Source organism: Salminus brasiliensis, chromosome 3 (assembly GCF_030463535.1).
Source record: "Salminus brasiliensis chromosome 3, fSalBra1.hap2, whole genome shotgun sequence".
Classification (NCBI taxonomy): domain Eukaryota; kingdom Metazoa; phylum Chordata; class Actinopteri; order Characiformes; family Bryconidae; genus Salminus; species Salminus brasiliensis.
This window is the reverse complement of record NC_132880.1, coordinates 4,992,994-5,011,157: the sequence shown is the minus strand read 5'-3', so window position 1 is coordinate 5,011,157 and position 18,164 is coordinate 4,992,994. Positions and strand designations below refer to the sequence as shown.

Below are 18,164 nucleotides of genomic sequence, written 5' to 3'. Positions count from 1 at the left end.
AATCCATCCTCACTTGGTTTAGATCCTATTTGACTGATCGCCACCAGTGTGTGTAATTACAGAAAGTAAAAGATGTTGTTCCACAAGGGTCAATCCTGGGTCCTTTACTATTTACTCTTTCAATGCTACCACTGACCAAAATAATAATATAAAAAAGTAAATAAAGTAGGGGTTGTTTTTGACTCAAGATTTGATTACTGTAATGCCCTTTGGTTGAGTGCTGGTGCCTGTCTACACTCTGGATCAGCCTTTGTTTCACTGTATAAACCCCCCCAGGTTTTACAGCGCTCTCTCTAACCCCTTTGTTTTGATGCCCTGTTCCGACTGTTCTTTCCTGGTCCTGCAAGACCTAGCTTTTCACTACCAGACTGCCCACTGCGAACCTGTACTGCTTTATTCATTCTTGCCTCACTGCATAGCTGTGCATGTGACTGTTTAACCTGCAAATGACTTTCACATTTCACTCATTGTCATTGTTCATGGCTCAATGCCCCATTTGCCACAGCTCCTAATTCACTGTCAATTTTGTTCTTGCAGTTCTGTTTTTTGTTGTTCTGTGTCGACCAGCAGAGGATGGGTTCCTCTTTTGCGTCTTGGTTCCTCTCAAGGATTCTTTCTTATGATCTTAGGGAGTTTTCCTTGCCATGGTTGTCCTTGTCTTGTTCAAAAAGGCTTGGACCGGATTTCTGTGCTTTGCGACCATTCGTTAAGTTGAACTTAAATTTAAATTAGAATTTATAACAACCGGGGTTCTTAAAATAACCAAACATGGTTCTCCCATGGCATGGCTCAAAGTACCTTTATTTTTGAGGATGAAAATGGAAAAACCTCCCACTGAGAAATGTGGTGTGGAGGGTGGGGGTAGGTTGACCTCAGGATGAAGAGTTAATGGTGCACATCATCTATACAGAGGAGACATTTTTGCACAGTCTGATACACAATTACTGTTTATTTAACATGGAAAACATAAATAAGGCACTTTCAAAGGTTACAGCTCATTTTTATGTTGTTTTTTTACAACAGAAATTGTGCTTAAAAAGTTGTAGAAAAACCTGGTCTCTTGTGGAGGATCTGTAGAATAAAAACTTTATACACATTTACATAGACCTGCATCCGTAGATCACTGTAATACAAAAGAGGCCTGAATCTACCTTTTTGATGTTAAGCTTGGAAGATCTATAACAATATTAATACCTTCACTTTTCAGTTCAGCTCTTTAATCTTTGCCTTTAAAGTTCAGCTGAAATCTTACTGACCTTTTTTTACATTGTTAGGTCATTTCTCTTTCCATATTAATCACAATGATATCATATCACGTCCTTTAAAAAGACAAAAGTAGAGACGAAAGTGTACTTTCCTCGAAAGCCTCCTCTGATTTTTGATTAAATCACAGTGCCTAAATGGGTGGGACAAAATATCATTAAGTAATAATCATCATGTTTATATGAAGAAATTGCCTCTTCATCCACCCCCAGCTATTGTTAAGAGAAACAGTCTGTTGTGTCATGTTTCACTGAGAAATACGGTGCGGTACGAAAGGAAAGTGCAGGTTTACGCTGACTTAGAAAAAGCACTAAAAACTACAATTTAAACCAACATTAGTATTTACAGCCTGACCTCCAGCTTGTCTGTATCAGTTAACATTACCAAGCTCTTCCAAGATAATGTAAACCTAAATACACTGTTGTTCCTTCTTAAAAAGAGAAAATCTGACATGACTGATGCAGAGCTGGAACACTGGCCAATTCCAAAAGCACCAAAATGTAGGTAACAGTCGTGACTTGTCATATTTACACTTCAGAAATGTACATCAATCCAGCCCACTGGAGAAAGCTTTAGTCAAGGCTCACATGGAAACACTGAAATGCGACAGTGTTGTAGATACTGGAGAGCAGCTCATCACCTCCAAATTCTGCTAGTTATAGGAATGCGGATTGCTACAGTGACCAGGCACCTCATCACTGTGGCTTTTCCTGTGTCACAGTCTGCAAAAGAGGAGCTTAAACTCGGTACCCGACAAAGCAAAAGCCAAAGGGAGCAAACAGGGATCTATACTAGGCTAAAAGCTAAGGCAATCAGCTTTTACCATCTGGTCTCTCCAACATTTGCAGGACTAACTCAGCTTAACCAAACTGGAGCTAAACACTGGAAAGTAACAGGGTTGTAAAATTGCATTTTTTTTTACTATTTATACATCAAAAACAACTTAAATCCTCAATATAAATAAATTATTTGGCACTTATAACGTGTCTCTCATTGCAGATTCTTCATGTAAAGTTATAAATAGTTGCCTTACATCTCAAAACATCTCTGCTGGCCTTTCTAACAATTACAAGTTCTGTTCCCTGTAAGCTGTTGACGTTGGTTCTTACTGCAGCACATACAACATTGGACCATCTCAGGCAGCATATAGCACAAGAGAACAAACACTGCAGCACAGGAGGTAAAAATTCAGCTGTTGTGACAAATGGGCTCATGAAGAGGTCAGAGAGGCTGCAGACAAGGCCATGCTTGCATAAGAGATGTGTCGCATTTGAAGACTGACGCAGACCGCTTCATATGTGGGACTCTCCTGTGTGGTGGGCGCTCCCGGACCCCTGTGAAGTAGTTCAAGAGAGAGAGAGAGAATCAGACAAGGAAAGACGAGATCACGCTTTTTCATATTCAGCACAGCCAGTCATTTAGTAAAGCGCTTAGGCTCGTCTCGGTCAAAGCGTTCTGATCGTCTTCACCTCCCCAGCCCCTCTCAGAGAATACTGATCGTGACACTTCCACTTTTACTCTTCTCACCGCCTGAGCACATTTCAGGAAGCACTGATAAAAATTCCAACTTGGCACAAAGTAATTTCGCTTAAATGAAACAGTTATTGTGTTCAAAGCATAATAAGTCTGTATTTGCATAGAGATCATTTGAGTCTTCAGTAGGACTATCAGATTTGTCGGTTTGTTTTGTTCTGCTGAATTTGCATGAAATTAAATTAACTTTATTTTGAGCATTATTTAGAGGAAATAAGCCACGTAGAGGAAAAACTAATAAGCCCATGATCTGACTTATTTATTTATCATAGCAGCCTTACTACAGAATTGGTATGTCTTGCTCCTGGGCTCCCCCTACAGTTGGGTAGTTTACAAAAAAAAACACTGCCTTACACAGAAATTTGACTAATGGCAATATACACTATATAATTAGACTATATGACCAACAGTAATCCAACAGATATTTGTATCATTTGGAAATATATGTGTCATAAAAGCCCCTTTATTTGCTATTGGCCATTTTCAATCTGCGACATATATTTCAGCCACATAGCAACGTATGCAAACATATATGTAACACAATATTTAACAGTATATGATACAATATATTCTAAACATGTGTTTTATATTAGTACTGTAATGTATATTTATTTATATGTTAACTCTATATGTATATACATCACAGACACTGTGTATATTCATCACAGACATTTACGCTGTGCCTAGAAATTCGTAGAAATGCTCCAAAAATGTACTTTTTTTCCCATCTCTTGAAAGGTTGCGCTATTATGATCCATATGCATATGTATACAATATACATATATACATGTATATATATATATATATATATATATATATATATATATATATATATATATATAAACATATGCTCAGTCCTTTATGCTATATGTTAATATACAGCCACTTTTATGAGAGAACGTACCTGGGATTTGCTGGTCTGGTTTGTGCTGAACTCTGAGTATTTCCTCTTCTGTGGTGCGCACATGGCGGTCAGGATTTTGGCATACTCTTCTCTCACCTAATGTAAGACGATGAGAAAATGTTTAGACACAAGATGCCTAAGTAGTGCTGCTCCAAGACTGGCCAGCACAGTTCAGCTGCAGATCAATAAAGGAACAACTAGTTTCCTCATTTAGTCAAAGCATTGTATCAAAGCCAGACCTAAGGTTTATAGCCCTATTTGTGTCTGGTGTTTCCTTCTTTTAGGGATATGCTATGCTAACATATATATCCAACATGTCATACCATTGGCTGAGTGACAGCTTTTAGGGTGAGCGATAATTCATGTTAATTCAAATTGCTTTAAATGAAATCTATTGCTGTAAATGCCCAGATTTCAGTTGAGTAGCTCTGCCTGAACAGAGTGGACTCACTTGTTTGGAGAACAGGCAGTGCATGACGAACACCAGCACCCCCTGCAGGCTGTTGAGGATAGTAAAGATGTAGTCAACGACCAGCGATTGCTCCTCAAACTGAAAACAGCCAAAGATCCACATGGTGCCGAGCACACAGAGCTGAGCTATGGCAGTGATTGTGAATGACCTGTTAGAAGAGACAGAGAGCCAACGTTTAGCCATAGATGTTTTGCAGCAGTAAATGAGGACTGTGCAATGAGGATGGAAAGCTAGCTGAGCTTTAGCTTAAATTTCCCTCTCAAATAACTTAGCAGGTCCACTGGTCTTCTGGATAGTTGTCTGGTCAGATGTGTTCACAGATATCAATAAGACCAGCAAAGATACCACACTGCCCACTGACTACTCCTATCAGCTCTGCATTGAAACTTGATCTGATGAATGCAATCAACACTAAATGTTGTGGAAGACCCTGATCTCCTCAAAGATCTCTCCACACTTTATCCTGCAGCATCCTTTTAAAGCTGGACTCATTAAGTTCAGTTTCTTACTTTATCTTGTGCAGATTGCTCAAGTCTTGGTTGAGGGAGGAAAACTTCTGAGCCAGCTTCCACACAGTGATCAGGAAGAAGAATATATTCACCTGCCAGAGAAAGAGAGCGAGCAAGCAAGAGAGAGAGAGAGAGGTTTTAGGTGTTTTTAAAGACTAATACTTTACAGTTGAGTCAGTTCTAACGTTCTCAGTGGCACCTACCACAATTATGAGACAAACAGGGCCGAAGAAGCTCCAGATGAACCCATCCTGCAGGTTGAGCCAGCAGCTAATGGCAGATCAACAACACGTATGTAAGATATTGCACACCAGACTTAAAGACATGAATGAATGCTGAACAATGCCAGCAGATGCCAGTGCTGAAAATGAGGCAATGGGAGCAGAAGTAGAAGAACTCACTGCCGCTTGGTTCCATATCCTTTGGCATTGGCGATGGCTGATATGGCGACAATGAGAGCCGGAATTCCGTAACCTCCCGCCATCAGGTACAGAGGTCTCAGCGTGGTGTTGAAGACCAGCACCACCATGCGGAAGAGCTGCACACCTTCCAGGCACATCCAGCAGAAGGCAGCAAGGAAGAAGAAGTGGAGCAGGCCAGCGACAAATGCACAACCCACCTGGAAAGACAAGACATGGGGGCAGGGGGGATTTCTATGAGTGATGACATAGAATCTTTTTTTTTAAAATATATGTGTGAAAAATCTTTTAGGGGTTTAAAGAAGTCGCTGTAAAGGTTCTGTACCATTGCTTTTACAAACATAGCTCTTTATGGACCTAAAAATGGTTATTCTATGGAATTGCTCAAGGAAACCCCTGTATTTGTAAGAGTTCAGGGTTTGGTGTGATGGAGGGACCTTGAGAGAGTAGTATTCAGAAGGACTGAATCAGTAAAGCTTTGAGTAGAGCAACCTGAGGATGAGGGATCCTCTGTTCAGGAAAATCAGAAACACAGCTATGGATATGAACTCACAACCAACGAGCTATCAACTCTCCGGTACCTCGTTCTCTGTTCGGGTGATGCCAGCGAGGAAGACCAGGTCTGCAATGAAGAGGCTGATGCAGAGGTGCAGGTGGATGGTGGTGCGGGTGCTCTTAATTGAGCGGACAAAGCAAAAGGTCAGAATGCAGATGAGGAGGCAGATCAGGGACAGAGAGAGCCCAATCCATGTGATCAGCTGCAGCTCAAAGACATCCTGTGGCAGAGAGGGGAGGACAGAGACGTTACCGAAGACAAATAAAAAAACAATTATTCTTAAGATGTATAATCCTAAGATGTTTAACATGCTCACCTCCTTCTCATAGAGGGACATTAGCACTGCAAAACTGCTCAGGTGAGTGCAGGAGCAGACTGTCTGATTGGCGTTAGACATGACCACAGTGCAGCCCCTGGTGGACCACGCCCCACCATCCAGAGAGGAGTCCCAGAACACACAGGTTTGGTTTGCATCTGATGGCTGCGGCAGAGAGAAGTGAAAGTCAGAATGCTAAATATGGAACATCCTCTTATTACAAACTGCATGAGCTGAATAATAAAGAATGGTTAGGAGTGACAGCAGGTGTTTCCTATTAGAGTTTAGTGAATATGGTCTCCAATACAGGCAGAACCAAAAGGGAGGGGTTCTCTAATGGCATCAGGGAACAAATCACTAATAACACCTTATTACCTTGTATACACCTTACCTGTTTTAATAGTGTATAACATAAAGCATTTTAATAAGGTTAACCTTCAGGTGAGAGAAGGTGAGCTGGATCGGCTTCTTCAGCTGAGCCGTGTCGTTATTAGTGACCACTGCTGTGACGACATCCGAGTTTATCTGGAACTTTTCTTCTCCTCGTTTCTCTATCCAGTCGAAGTAGCCGCTGACTGAAGTTTCCAAGCTCTTGTACCTGAGCAGGGAGGCAGCAGTAAACCCTGGCAGGAACAGAAAGCCACTAAGAGTCAGTATCATTACAGGAGACACTCGTAATTAGAAGCACAGTTTGTAGAGAGTGACATTTTTTACCCAGGTATGAATCTCCTGCTGCAGTTTCCCAGTGGGAGTCGAACTGCACGCCATCAGTGGACAGACTGAGCTTCCCTTGAGGGGAAACCGCCTCTCTCCTTACCAACATCTGAATCTCTACAGACACAATATATAATATATATATTTAATATTTAATATGTAAAATTGCATACAAAATAGTAGAAAACAACTTCACTGCCATATCATGATCAAAGTAGGGATGGACCTTTCAGTCAAATTTGATAGGTGATTTTTTTTACGGAATTATTCGAATATTATTCAAATTTGGCACACCCTGCCTTAAAGTCATGTAAATTTTATTTTTCGTTCATTTACCGTTTACAAAAACAATGCAGTTTGGAACATGCATCCTTCTTTCTTGACTTTCTTTTTATGAATATGAATATGTCATGGTATTTAAAGCAGCATTATGCGAGAATTGCTATTTCTTGCTCCAGGGCTCCCTCTACAGCCGGGAACAATACAGTGTAATTCAGGCTAATTTGAGCCCCCATCTTTAAGGACACGCATTCCTGGATGAGCTGAGAGATACAGAACCATCACTGCAAGTGAACGAAGCATGTGGACTGAGGCGGTAGACTAATATACCAGGATTTTACACAAATGTGGCTCGGGTTACGCAGCATTACACATTTCTCACGAGCGTTATCCTCCTGCCCACTTTACTAAAGTTACATGGTGACGTTAGCAGCGTGCCGAGCCCGGAATAGCCACGACAGAGTTGCTACTCTCCCTGTTACAGGTCAACTGAGCATCTTAGTGATTTTAAAGCTGCTATTTTAAGGCAATAATGCTACAAACTGTTGCTTTAAATATGAAAATGAGTAACTTTTGAAATGCATGTAGTGGAAGATCAGACGTTATGAGTATTATTTGTCACATACAGATTTATTCACAGTGAACTGGCAGTGAAATGCTTTGATAACTGTCCACTCACATGAAACAACAGGATAAAATGGAATCAAATATTATTACTAGTAGTATAATTATGATATAATAACATTATTATAATGTTATTACTATTAATATAATTATTATATGATATATATAATATCAATATTATATAATAATACACTATTATAATAGTTACACTTACCTGAATGATCAGCTGACATGGTGGTATTAGGCAGCAGAGGTCCCAACAGTTGTAGCATTTTTTCAGTGATTTCCAACAGTGCCGTCACTTTTCTGTTGTCATTCAGGGGCCCAGCAGACAGAAGCTTGTCTATAGCATCCAGGAGCCTCTTCAGAGAGAAAGAGAGAGAGAGAGAGAGAGAGAGAGAGAGAGAGAGAGAGAGAGAGAGAGAGAGTAATATCAGTATCCTGTCTGTCTGAAAGTCTGTAAGTAATCATCACTAGTTTACAGTGCACAGATACTGTACCTCTAAAAGTCCATTTGCGTCCACTTGTCTATTTAGTTTTCCTGCCCTAATCTCTATACAGCTGCTCCTCAATTCCCCCACAATCTGCTCCAGCTCTGCAGAGGTCTGTGTTAATGACACACAGAGGGAGAAGATGATGAGGTGAGGTTCTACAGCTGGGTTGCATCTAATACCATATAATATGCATTGTGTCTACAGGTGTTGTATTCTCATTATGTGCCAGGCTACTCTAGTTAAGCATCCATTAATAATAACAGCCATAAAATGCTTTATTAATGTGGTACTATACAGAGGCAAAATACACAGTAATAAACAGGGGATGCGTAAAGACATCAGATTGCTGTGTACTTTCTTTCATAATGGCACTTAACAGGAATGGTTTGGGTAAAGTTCTGTAAGGGTAAGGGTCTGGAAGACCAAGGGGTCTGAGCGTTCAGAGAAAAAAGGGTGCACAATTTCATGAAAAGAACACCTCTCCCACTGTTAAGCACAAGGGTGGATCAGTCATGCTTTGAGCTTGTGCTGCAGTCTGTGGCACAGGGAAGATTTTACTGGTAGCTGGATAGATAAATTCAATGTAATTGAAAAACTCTTCGCTGCTACATTAAGCGTTTACAAGCTGTGATACTTGCCAAAGGGGGTGTTACTAAGTCCAGACCATGCAAAGTAAAAAACCTTGGCTTTGGGCCTTTTTTCTTTTTTTTCTTTTTAAACAGAGTTGGGATAAATATCTGAGCTCCATAAATGAAGTGAAGTACCAGAACTTTGTCCTGTACCGTTACACAGCTGTATAAAGAGCTACAGTGTTTATAGTGAGCTTTCAGGGTCTTGCCGTACCTGCTCTGTGCTGTTCTCCAGCAGAAACTCGCAGTTCGGCTCTGGGGAGAAAGCAGATGAATAGACAGGTTTTCACTCCCTCACTTACAGCAGGGGGCACCACTGAGCACATTTAGCAGTCTGGACTATGGAGAGTTTGCACTCACTTGAGCACCTCATTGTTTTGAAGCCGTAGTTGGTGAATCCTGGTTTGCACACACACTCATAGTCATTGTTAACTTTCTTGCAGTCTCCTTCCCCACAAAGCGACTCGTGAATAATACACACATCTGTATAAAATAAACAGAGCAGTGGGTCTCAGCTGTGTCTTCTGATATTTCACTTTCCAGTGCTGGATTTCCAGTTTAGATTCCAGTCAAGGCTTTCACACTTGTCATTTGTCCATTCCCAGCATACTGAAGTGTAGGGAATACCTCTAGGGGTTGACTTTAATCTCTGTATCACCCTGCAGGCCAGTTTTATTTATGCATGCAGACTGATGTGCTGACTGAATGTTGATTATGAATAGCTGTTATTAATAAATACCTCAGTGATAAGACTCTCACATCTGGAAGACAACAAATTTTACTTTCTGGTGGGCTGCAGCATGTACAATTCCCACTGTCGCATCAGGGATACTGTTACATGCTGCTGCCTGCCATCAGCAGCCAGAACCTGAAAGAGCACAACTGGCCTTGCTAGCCTTAATGTCTCTGTCTCCCTCCCCATTTCACTTCTGTGTGATGCTGGTTCAAAAAGAGGCAGTGGCTGGTAGTGCATGTGTTGTCCTCATCCTCCCAGTGTTTGGAGCGTTACATGTGATGGGGGGAGTACTAACAAATGAGGTGGGCAATTGGTTAGCTAAAATTGGGCCGATAGAAATACTCCAAAATGACTTTGAATGAAAACATTTTACATTGCCCAGATCAAGCCAATGGTTGAAAGACTCTTTTAAAGGATTTCATTTCAAGTGTTTCATTTAAATCTGTGTGCGAGGAGACTAAATAAAGTGAGCATTACTGGGAGGCTAGAGGCAGAGTTGCACCCAAACAACCCAAATGAAATGTAGGCTGACATTCCCCACACCTCCGTAGGGACCGTCTTGTACCCTTATTGGTCAATAAGTGAGTGTTCCTGCCTGTACGCTTGGCTTTCTATGCAGTCTGACTCTCCACAGGCCGCCATCACAAAAGAAAAATCACAAAGATGTGTATCATAGGAACACCAGTGTGTTTGGTGAACATCAGCAGGTAATCTGGTCTGTAATTTTTTTTTCAGGGGAGGAGGGGGAGCAACAACGCTTGGCCAGTATGTAAATGAATAGGTGAACCCAGGACCCCGCAGGCAATCAGTCCTGTTTAAATCCAGCTTTAGTGAAAAACTTTAGTGAAATTCTATCTACCACAGTACTGCAGATATTCAGGATAGATGATGACGAACCTCACCTTCACAGACTCCATCACCTTTAGTGAAGTTACTTTGCCCTGACCGCAGCCTGTAGCCCTGCTCACAGGTGCAGTAGTAGCTGCCCATGGTGTTCTTACAGACTGCATTCCTCCCACAGTCCACCAGATTCCCCTCACATTCATCCCGATCTGTTAGTGTGACACAGAGACAAACTTCTGAGGAACTCAGTTCAGTCAGATCTCACTTCACATCACCTGAATTACGCAACAGAGCACAGCAAACCAGACGCATTTACACATGTCTGCATCCTCCCTTACCAACACATGTAACCCTCTGATCTGCTGTAAATATCTCCTTTCCATTGCTAGAAACGAAGCCATCCTTGCATATGCAGTAGTATGATCCTACTGTATTGGTACATTCAGAATTGTCACCACAGATATCTTTGTGCTTCGTGCACTCATTGACATCTGAAAAAGAAAAAGAGCAGAGATTCAGATTCAGCTTTTCTATTAAATCTCTTGGACGATAACAGACCACTGTAACTTCAAGTCTACTGTTTCACACTGGGAGTGACCGCTACAGCAGCTACAGCTGATAGTAAAATAATAAACACATTAACACAAGTCTACATCCTCCCTTACCAACACATTTAACCCCCTGGTCTGCTGTAAATATCTTCTCTCCTTTGCTGGGAATGAAGCCATCCTTGCATGTGCAGCTGTATGATCCTGGTGTATTGGTACATTCAGAATTGTCACCACAGATACCTTGGTTCTCCTCACACTCATTAGCGTCTGGAAAAAGAAAAAGAGCAGAGGTTCAGAGTCAGTCTTTTCTAAGAGGCTCTACACAGGCATGTGCACCTGGTCTAATATTATCGAGCAGAGAGCACAAATTATTAGTAGAATCCTCCTTAAAGAGGAATTCACAATTTCAACAAAATGAGCTGAAATTTTAATGCTGTAAACTAAATCATTAAAGTGCTCTGAAATACTTTATTCTACAGAAGTTCACTGACTTACTGATTTCTTCACATTGTGGTGATAGGAACCAGGGCTCATTATGTCTACAGTGCAAGTGTAGCTATTTTGCCTAATGATGATGCACATGTGTCTCTCTGTGTTGTGTTGATCTTTAAAAATGTGCACAAATAGGTTTCTCTAGAGGTTACTCTAAACAGTGGTTCTTCCGTTCAGCTTAAAAACTAAACGACTTCATTAGTAACAAGCAGTTAAACTGGGTTTATTTAACTGGAATAAGTAGTTCTTAACTTCAGAGTTATTAGAGTTGAATAAACCCAGTTCGACAGTTGAACGGACAAACCACTCTTTGCAGCGAACCACACCACTCTGAATGACTCTGTTTACATCTTAACCACTGAATTATATTTCTTATGACAACATAAAGAATGAATTAAAGAATGATTAACAGGGTTATAAGCTGTATAACATAAAAAATAAAGTTCTGACGAAATTAATGTTCAATATTAATATTCAAAGCTTGCCTAGTACTCCTAAAATTATCTTGTTCTGTTCAATAAACTCAAACTATTAAATAAATCATCTAAAAACATCATTCAGAGCCTCAATCTTAATATTTCAATCTACATTATAGATGAGGTTATTATGGGATAGAAGGCTGTGTTTAATCAACTAGATCCTGAACCTTTAACAAAAAAGTCAGCAGGACGTGTCTATACCTACGCACGGCCCCTTTCTTTTTAGTGTTTTATAGCCAGGGCCACAATCTGTCGCAGGGGTCACTTCTCCCATTAGAAGAACCAGGAGACCTGTGGGGGAAACACCATTACTGTACCTTTAGTTCCATTTGCAGCTCACTGCTGTTTTCTACTCAATAAAGTAAAAATGTAGCTGTAAGCAGTCTTGGTAGAGTCCTCAAATTAATCCCAAAATAAGTCTCAGATTTAAACCTTTGACCGTTTTGTGACAGACAGACACAGAAGCTTTACAGACGCAGAAGCAAAAGTCTTCACGATGATTGACTAGGGCTGTGTGTATTGGCAAGAACCTGGCGACTCGACACGTAACATGATACATGGGTCATAGTAATAGTATAATTTTTTTGTATCCAATCAGAACAAAGGGATCTGAAAACAGAGTACAACACTGCGATCTGGTGGTCAGGGTTTAAACACAACACTAATGCAGTACTGCAAAACACAATGGGCCCTATTTAGGTGAGCCTCCCTGGGTTGTTTTCAGTCAGTGGTGCACCTGTGTTTACCGTTTACCGAAGATAGCAACATGCTACAAATTTAATTGAACACACCTCATTTCGAGACCACCGCGCCCACCGGCGTAAAGGTATTTACATGCACTGTTGCTGTTTAAACGACGCAGGCGGAAGTCGTGAAAATAGACTGTAGGCGGGGTGTAAGACAGGGCCCAATATCACAATACTTCCATACATCGATATTTTCTTACAGCTCCATTATTGACAAACCATGACCTTATCAGAACCACTTGCCTACTTCCACACAAGCTAAATTTAAGCCTAAGCACAAAGGTCATTGCTTGGTGTCTTGTCCTGCTTTTGTCCATTTTGACCTTTCCGAGTCAAGCTGCTGGGGTCTGGAAGTAATCTATCTAACAGGGAGTCTGTCTGAGTGGGTAGATCTTCTCTGGATTTTGTCCTGGATTGGAGAATGAGCAGGATCAGATAAATAAAAAAACTAACTCTGTCCTCCCCCTCTTTTTTCCTCTTATTGTTCCTGGCCCGACAACATCCAGAGGTCAGGCCAGCTGCTGGCCACACTGCATCAGGAACCTACAGTCACCTCTTCCTGCAGGCCAGACAGCTGGTTGGGTATTGTGGTGTGAGGAGGGTGAGGAGACGAGGAGATGGGCAGTGCAACACTTCGTACCACAGGCCTCACCGCACTGCACAGTCAGCCGGAAGGGGGCTGAGCAGGGCCTCAACACTGACCTACAGAGTTTCAGCTTTAATAAGGCTACAACTACAGAAGTCCACAGCTAACCGAGTCAAGGAATAATGTACAGTGGTTTGTTACTGGATGAAAGGGGTAGGAATTAGCTGGAGGGAAATCACAGTTATTTTGCCCTGTGACCGGATCTGAGACTTTTCGAGTTTGCAGTAATTGATTAAATAATATGAGCTGCTGATTAATTCATTCAGTAAAATCCCTTTATTTTTTTGTAGTAGTTTCTATAATTAGAAATATAATTGATTTAGTTTAGTAGATATTTTTCTTAAGATGACAATGATGTTTTATATTGTTTAATATCTTAAATCCAGTCTGACTCTCCTCCCTGACCAATTAGCTCCCAGCTCCTTTCTGTGTTTGAGTGTGTGTAGTGGTACACACACTGGACTGATATCTGTGGTTGATGGTCTACTGGTTTGTAATAGATGCTTTATTATGGGTGAATGAGATGCTGTGATTGTGTGTGTGTGTATTAGCATTAGCGTTCTGAACGGGCTCCTCAGTGCAGGTTTAAAAACACAGGAAGGTGAGCGGTTCTCCCGCTGGTAAAACAGAGCGCTTCAGTGAGAGTTTTATAAAGGGTCAGATATTATGGACTTTAAATTATGGTTTCATGTTCCACTGTAAAATAGTTCTCTAAACTTTCTTATTTACGTCTTATTAATGTGTTTTTTGAAAGACTCGAATCTAGATTGAGATTAAATAGCCAAAACTCGTTTCATTAAAATATGTCTACTACATAAAGTATAACAAAAGTACTGTGATTAGTTTATTTTTTAGTTATTATATATTATATATTATTATATATTATATGTGTGTCCTTCGAAAGAAAGTCCAGCAGAACCAAAACAGCTGGAAAACGAGTCAATTTTAACCCCCTCAAACTGTTACACAACATTGTTATATTTACACCCCCAAAATTTACAGAAACCCAACCCACAAGAGTCAAAGCTGTCAACACAGTAAAAGTGACGGCGGCATCGAGAACATTGACTTTTTTGAGACCAGCTCCAAATCACCTCCAGACTCTGCTAGCAGGGATCCACACTAGGCTAAAAGCTAACGCTAAGTGACCAGCTCCCTCAAAAGCAAACTGGAGCTAAAGACATATCATAAGGGAAAGTACTGGCTTCTTTTTTTCAGGGTAAGACTCAAGAAAGCTAAACCTGGGGAAGTGAGAGAGGGAAAGGCTAAAAGCTACCTGGCTACAAGGAATAAACTCAGACTGTGGAATAAAAGACTATGCTATAATATGTGGGTTCGGCTGTTGTTGTTTCACAAGCCCTCCATAAAAGGACTCCCTGTTTCATTCTTGGATAGAAGAACAGGGTTATAAATAGACCTGTAAGAGTTTTTCTTTTAGTTGCATGCTTACTCTCTATAGTATGTCATGCAACAGCTTAAAATACATGTTAGGTTTTAAAAACCCTGCTAAAAATGAGATTGGTGTTTAAATTTAGATGCATTACTCTGCAGCCTCGACTGCTAACTCTCGTCTCTTCATACATTTGTAATACACTTTGGAATGGTGGTCTCTCTGACTTCCCCATAACCTACTGATATAGAAATTCTGTGTATTTAATTTCTTATTTTAAGAAGCTCCTAATTATTCACTCAATATTTTTTTTTGACAATACTGATAAAACTGCCCTGATAGCACCGTTGATGTGGCCTGAACCTGGGCCACATCAGGCATTTATTATAGTGGTCTATATACCACTGGATGATTGGTGCCGAAAAACTACATGTTAAACTAGTGGTTGAGTAGTGGCATTAGGGAAAGGGCATGTGGCATGTGTCAGTGCTCAACCTCCCAGTATTGTGTAATGGGGTAATAACTAAAATTAGGAAGCAAAATATTGCTTATTAAAAAATAATGCTAAAAAAACAAATGAATAATATTTATTCATATACAAATAATTGTATTTTCATTCAGCAAATGTTAATCAAAGGTATACAAAATATAGATAGGTTCCAAAAAATGCATCCAAACCACTTCTGGGCCATCACTTCAAGTGATATGTAGATCACTAGTGGCTCTAATATTTATTTTAAGACATGTGAAGCCAGCCACTGCCTCTTTTTTTAACTGCTGTCGATACGCTTAGAGCAAAGGGCCGGAAAGATCCACCACACCAGCTAATGGACGTCTGCTTAAGAGTGATGAGGGGAAAAAGCGGCCCACCCGGAGAGAGCATGGCCAGTCGTGCTCTTTTGGACTCCGGCCGCAGATGGCAAAGCAGCATGGCCCGGGGTTCAACTTGAGACTTGAGCTACTCGGATCTCCTTGTTTTTGACTTTTTGAGAGAATTTGGATCTGACGATTACGACAGTCACTCTGGCTTACCCCCTTAGGAGATCCCTAATTCTAATTCTACTGGCTAAACTCTATAACCTTAGTGTAAGTGCTGTTTCTGATTCCTCCGCATAGTCCTCTGAGCAGGCTGATCTTATCTGCTGTATTCATGTAAGCTTTGAAGCGGTCAGTAGAATGGCCTGCTCTGGACCCTTTCACAACATAACTGTTCTTCCTGCTTTGGCGTCACTGTCAGTCCTGCCATCCTGTACTGTGTGGAGAGATAAACGCACCTTTGATTTCCTGCGACTCTGTTTCCCCCCCATCTGACTGTACTCCATTCAAGCAATAACTCCCACCATACAGTTCAGTTCCTGCCTCACAATAGCTCTTCTCATTTTGTTAATGCTAGTATCTCAGCTGCTCTGCTGGATTTCTCAGAGAAGACTGTGGTTTTATCTTTATTCCATGAGTCACTGCAGTTCCAGACCTCTAGGGCAAGCAATGTGTGGGTGTGAGAGAGGGAAATTTGAAGGATGATAAACACATTTTGCTCTAAGGCCTGGAGAACAAATGAGCTTTTCTGAAGATGGAGCAGAAAACACCAGGGAGAAGAATGCTGGCTGTGTTCCCTGTGGGTTTAACACAGCCAGGCCTTAATTTGGCTTTCAATCTCCTCCAGTTTTCAGTCTTCAGTAGAACTCATGGTGGGTGCATTAGCATGAACAACAGCAACACAAATGCCCAGATGTTCCCCTTACATCAGACTTTCCCCTTTCTGTCTGTCATTTCCTCTCAAAGAGTTTCGCTGTTCGTTCACAGCTTTGAAGCCGCCTATAAATTTGCAGATATTGGCAGAGGAACCCATGAGTCTGCCGCTGAAATGCACAGTGGCTCCAAACAAGGGTCTGCTCAGATTTTTAGATTCAGAGTTTATCTCAGAGCGATCATTTGAGCTCCTCCCCACTGATTTGAGAACTTTATGAGCTCTCTGGGAAGGTTGTCAGCTTGCTGCACACAAATGAGACTAGTTTAATATTCGGACTGCCTCGCTGGTTCTGGTTCTCCCAATGAAATAAAGACACCATGAAGTGTCGCAAAGGTTTTCTAACAGAAAAGCTCTTCTTACTCAACTTGAACAAGAAAGAAACAGTCCAGCGCAAGAGGCCTTAACTTCTATCATGACTTGTGTAAAATTAAAATGTGGAACATGACTCACCCAGAAACAGAAGACACACACGTCTCATGGTGAGAAGCAAGAAAGTGGAAAGACTACAGGCACTAACTACAGCTATTAGATACAGTCCACTGGATGTTCTCAGCTGAAGAGGTCCTCTCTGGAGATCTTTCTCCTACAGTATTGAAACAGGTAGCTTCTATATGTATCTGCTGCTGCTTCACCAGTGTTGTGGTGACACAGATCCTCACTGGAGTGAATGCAAATGAAAGGCAATTGAGAGGCTGCTCCTTCACCAGTCTCCCTGCTCTTGCTTCATCTATCAGATCTTCTCAATCTTCAGGTCCTGCCTTCAGCTTTACTGTCCCGCTGAGATGAAGCAGCGGCGTGTCACTGGCCGAGCAGTCAGACCCAGCTGAGTCACGCCTCCCTGCTGAAAGGGGAAGGAGGGCAGTGGTAGCAGTGGGGTGGGGTGGAGTGGGTGTTGCAGCAGACTCCAGGGCTGTAAAAATAAAACGGTGTTATGCAGAAAGCTTTCATGTCAACGTGGCTTGAGAATTTGCAACCCACACTCTCTGTCTGTCTGTGTATGTGTAAGTCTCTTAAAAAATAACCATTACTTATATTTAACCCCTTAAACCCAAAGGAATCTGAAAGAAGATGTTACAGAATCATTCAGAGCAGTTGTCGAATAACATGGTGGGGGACAAAATAACAGAAACACTGCACTGAATGTGCTTTTTATATTAAAACCAGAATGGGCCATGATGTAGTCTCAAGATGGGGCTTGATGATAGAAGTAGTAGGAGTGAGAGTTTAAAAATGCTGCATTAAAATAGTAGAATATAAGTATTTTAAGGAGTGTGTCCATTACTTTGTACAACCCTCCTGAGTCGCATGATTACAAACATAATAATACACTAGAGCTGCTTAAGAGCAGGGTAATTAATCATCAATAATTTCACATTATACCATATTCTATGATTGCAGGTTACTTAAATAGAGTCGGCCATTATACTGCACTACTTACCGATGCCTCTAATCCACTCCTGAACATGAAGGAACCCATCAGAATCAGAATCAGAATCAGAATCTCTTTATTTCACCAAGTATGTTGCACATACAAGGAATTTGTCTTGGTGAGAGCAACACGTATGACAAGTAACAAAAAAAACACAGAACACAGTCTTAAACTAAAGGAAAAATGACACTAAACAATAAATAGGGTAGGGGATAAATTAAAAAAGTAAGAAGTACTAAAGGTAGTAAAGAGCTGATATTTACAGAAAGTAAAGAGCTGATATTTACAGAAAAGAAACTATATGGGTCCAAGTGCCACAAGGAGCATTATCTTAAACAGTTCTTAGCACTTTTTTTTTTTAAAAGCTTCTTTATGGATCTCTAAAGTCTG

The 18,164-nt window shown here is 41.0% G+C and overlaps 1 protein-coding gene across 1 annotated transcript; it reads right to left on the bottom strand.

Annotated features, from left to right (window-relative positions):
- Positions 1 to 931: 931 nt before the first annotated feature.
- Positions 932 to 17,104, bottom strand: LOC140551693 (adhesion G protein-coupled receptor E5-like). The gene is made up of 19 exons (XM_072675246.1): positions 16,796 to 17,104; positions 12,015 to 12,104; positions 10,957 to 11,109; positions 10,630 to 10,782; positions 10,351 to 10,500; positions 9,073 to 9,195; positions 8,927 to 8,967; positions 8,090 to 8,194; positions 7,804 to 7,951; positions 6,687 to 6,803; positions 6,408 to 6,595; positions 5,973 to 6,137; positions 5,682 to 5,876; positions 5,083 to 5,300; positions 4,885 to 4,951; positions 4,682 to 4,773; positions 4,152 to 4,320; positions 3,701 to 3,796; positions 932 to 2,597 (listed from the first exon to the last, which is right to left on the bottom strand). The coding sequence occupies exons 1-19, from the start codon at positions 16,821 to 16,823 to the stop codon at positions 2,556 to 2,558; spliced, it is 2,340 nt and encodes a 779-aa protein (XP_072531347.1). The 5' UTR covers positions 16,824 to 17,104; the 3' UTR covers positions 932 to 2,555.
- Between the last annotated feature and the right edge of the window lie 1,060 nt (positions 17,105 to 18,164).

What these genes read in the sequence shown, in the direction of transcription:
- LOC140551693 (XM_072675246.1), bottom strand. Translation starts at nt 16,823, where the DNA reads ATGAGACGTGTGTGTCTTCTGTTTCTGG. An exon ending in TGGAGAACAGCACAGAGCAG is followed by an intron (nt 8,195 to 8,926) that starts GTACGGCAAGAC and finishes TCATTAACACAG; the next exon opens with ACCTCTGCAGAGCTGGAGCA. An exon ending in TCACCCGAACAGAGAACGAG is followed by an intron (nt 5,301 to 5,681) that starts GTACCGGAGAGT and finishes TTGTCTTTCCAG; the next exon opens with GTGGGTTGTGCATTTGTCGC.